General features: G+C 43.6%; 1 protein-coding gene across 1 annotated transcript; it reads left to right on the top strand.

Annotated features, from left to right (window-relative positions):
• Positions 1-222: 222 nt before the first annotated feature.
• LOC124668613 lies at positions 223-1,378 on the top strand. Its single transcript, XM_047205728.1, has 2 exons — positions 223-500; positions 564-1,378. Exon 2 carries the CDS (start codon positions 968-970, stop codon positions 1,208-1,210), a length of 243 nt encoding a protein of 80 aa, XP_047061684.1. The 5' UTR covers positions 223-500; positions 564-967; the 3' UTR covers positions 1,211-1,378.
• Positions 1,379-2,551: the final 1,173 nt, after the last annotated feature.

A 2,551-nucleotide genomic window follows, 5' to 3' on the forward strand; every position in this document is an offset into this window, starting at 1 on the left:
TTAGAATTGAACCATGACCATCACTTATACCCATAAGCGTGCCATGGTTCAATGCATAAGCGTACCATTTTTTTTCTGATGAAAACCTTATGCATGTTTACTAGTTAGTAGAGGAGCTCATGTGGGTGACTTTCAGCTCGCCCGAGTCTGGCCCGAAAAAACGTTTAAATTTTAGCTTTTCTCTTGGACTAACTTTAAGGCTGCTTTAAAGTTCGTGCGATGCAGTGAAATTTTAGCCTGTAGCAACCAAACCACCCGTTTTCTCCCTAGCTAGGTCCCTATCTCAGCGGATAAGCACGATGAGTTGATGAGTCTTCGATCCATACCGGGTAAGAGCCGGGACTTCATCACCGGTTCCATCGAGTCGCACAAAAGCCACCGCCCAAGTCAACAGCGGCAACGGCGGTCGGTGCTGCCTTGGCGCTCCGATCGTTGCTTGACCGTCTGGCTCGTCCGACCGTTCATCGTTCAACCGCCATCAGCTTCCTGCCCCCTTTCCTGTGAGTTGCCATACTTTTCTTGCATAGCAACTTTCTTTTTTTCTTACTATTTCAGAAATCCAGTGCACCGTACTTGCTTCATATGGAAGAATGGCTGAATTTCTGGACGAAACCGCGCACGGCCACGTTATCTTTATGTTGCGCGGCAAGACGTCTCAATATGGCCCCTGCAACTCAGTAGTTCGATCTATGCTTTTCTTTGATTGGAAATGGAAAATCTTGACCGACCCGGCTGCTTCGACAGAGCCCCCCCGTCTGGTCAGCGCGCGGCTCCTTCTCCAAGTTTAAACCTGAGACCAGCACGCCCAGGCACAGCCCGACACTTCAAATTCTCCCACTCGTATCCAGTTCCATCACAACACAGCTGGGAGAGCAAGCAAGAAAGCGCAGACTCGTATCCAGTTCGATCAACGGGCAGCAGCCAGCAGAAGCAGGGAGTCCTAGCTAGGTGAAGGAATTCCACGGCCATGGAGAAGTTCCTGACCTCGCTCGTCTTCTGCGAGGCGCCCCTGGACGGCTACAGCACCTCGGTACTCACCGCCGGCGCGACCAAGCAGCTGGTCTCCGGCGGCGCGACCAAGCCGGGTCCTCTCAAGCAGGACGCCGAGAAGGAGCAGGGGTTCTCCGGCAAATCGACGCAGCAGCGGCGTGCTGCGTTTGAGCTGGCGTTCGACGGCCTCAACTGCTTCGACTCCGTCGTCATGCACTGATTAGTTTGGAACTTTCTGTGTAGCTGCATCCATTTATTGACTTTGATCCGCACGAGGGAATTTTGGAACGCAAAAAATGTTGATATATCCGTCAACGTGTCTTCATTTCTAGTGGAATACTTGTGCTGACTTTGTCAATTTAAAGGTCCGTCCTATTAGTTTTTTCAATCTAGTCTCTCGAAAATGCTTATACCGATATGGTGTACACGCATGCATTCCGAAGGTTAAGGGTATGCACGTATTTATGATTGTCTGCCTATTTATTATATTTCACAAAAAATATATAATTAAGCTGTCGTCGGCCTTTCATCCATTTACACGTCATTCGAGCTGCCCCTCCACCCAGCCGCCGCCTCCCTCCCCACCCAGCCACCCTTCCACCCAGCCGCCGCCTCCCTCCCCACCCGACCCCTCCCTGCAGCGCTGCCCCTCCACCCTCCAATGCTATTTATAAGTTCCAAAAAATATTGAAATAAATTTTGCATGTACATATTATGTTGATACTTACTTGTGTAAGTTTTCACGAAAAAATACGATTGTACGTGGCCTACACAAAAAGATAAAATGTCCAAACGACACTATAATGTTTGAATTTGTAATATTCATAGGAATATGATCTTCCATTTTCTCATTTTTGTGTAGGTCACATACAATATCTTTTTTGTACTTGAAAATTTACACAAGTAAGTATCAACATAATATAAACATGCGTGCATTTTTCAATTTTTCTGAAACTTTAAAATAGCATTATTTTGAATTTTTCATAATTGGATGTTCTGTTCGGTATTTTCGTAGGTGAGCGCCTTTATCTAAGAAAATTATGTATCGTTTAAAAGAGAGTGGTAATTAAGACATGTTTACCACATCGCTGCAACTACATGCTTATATGTTTAAAAAAAATGTTGTACCAAAATCTGAAAAACGAATCTACACAGTATCACAAGTTATATTGTCCTGTATAGTTTGATGCCAACATGGTGTACTACTTGAGAGAAATAAAAAAAGATAAAGTTTTAATTTTTATGTTGACATATATTTGCTACTACTATTTATTTTTTACGGGTCATATACTACACATCTCGCATTGATTTGTTTTGGATATACTATAATATGTATTCTCTCAATTTTATCTTAAATATACTACACGTTCTCGCATTGAGTAGTACAAAAACCAGAGTTAGTGCACACTTGCTTAACTACACTTTATGTAGGGGAAAACACATTTCGAGGCAATCCATAATTTTCCTTAGATTTTTTGTTCTAATTTAGTATAAAAACCAGATATAGCGAGTGTGTTGGTGCACTATTGCTCAATAAGAACTATGTACATGAAAACACATA

The sequence above is a fragment of the Lolium rigidum genome, chromosome 1 (assembly GCF_022539505.1).
Source record: "Lolium rigidum isolate FL_2022 chromosome 1, APGP_CSIRO_Lrig_0.1, whole genome shotgun sequence".
In the NCBI taxonomy this organism is placed as follows: domain Eukaryota; kingdom Viridiplantae; phylum Streptophyta; class Magnoliopsida; order Poales; family Poaceae; genus Lolium; species Lolium rigidum.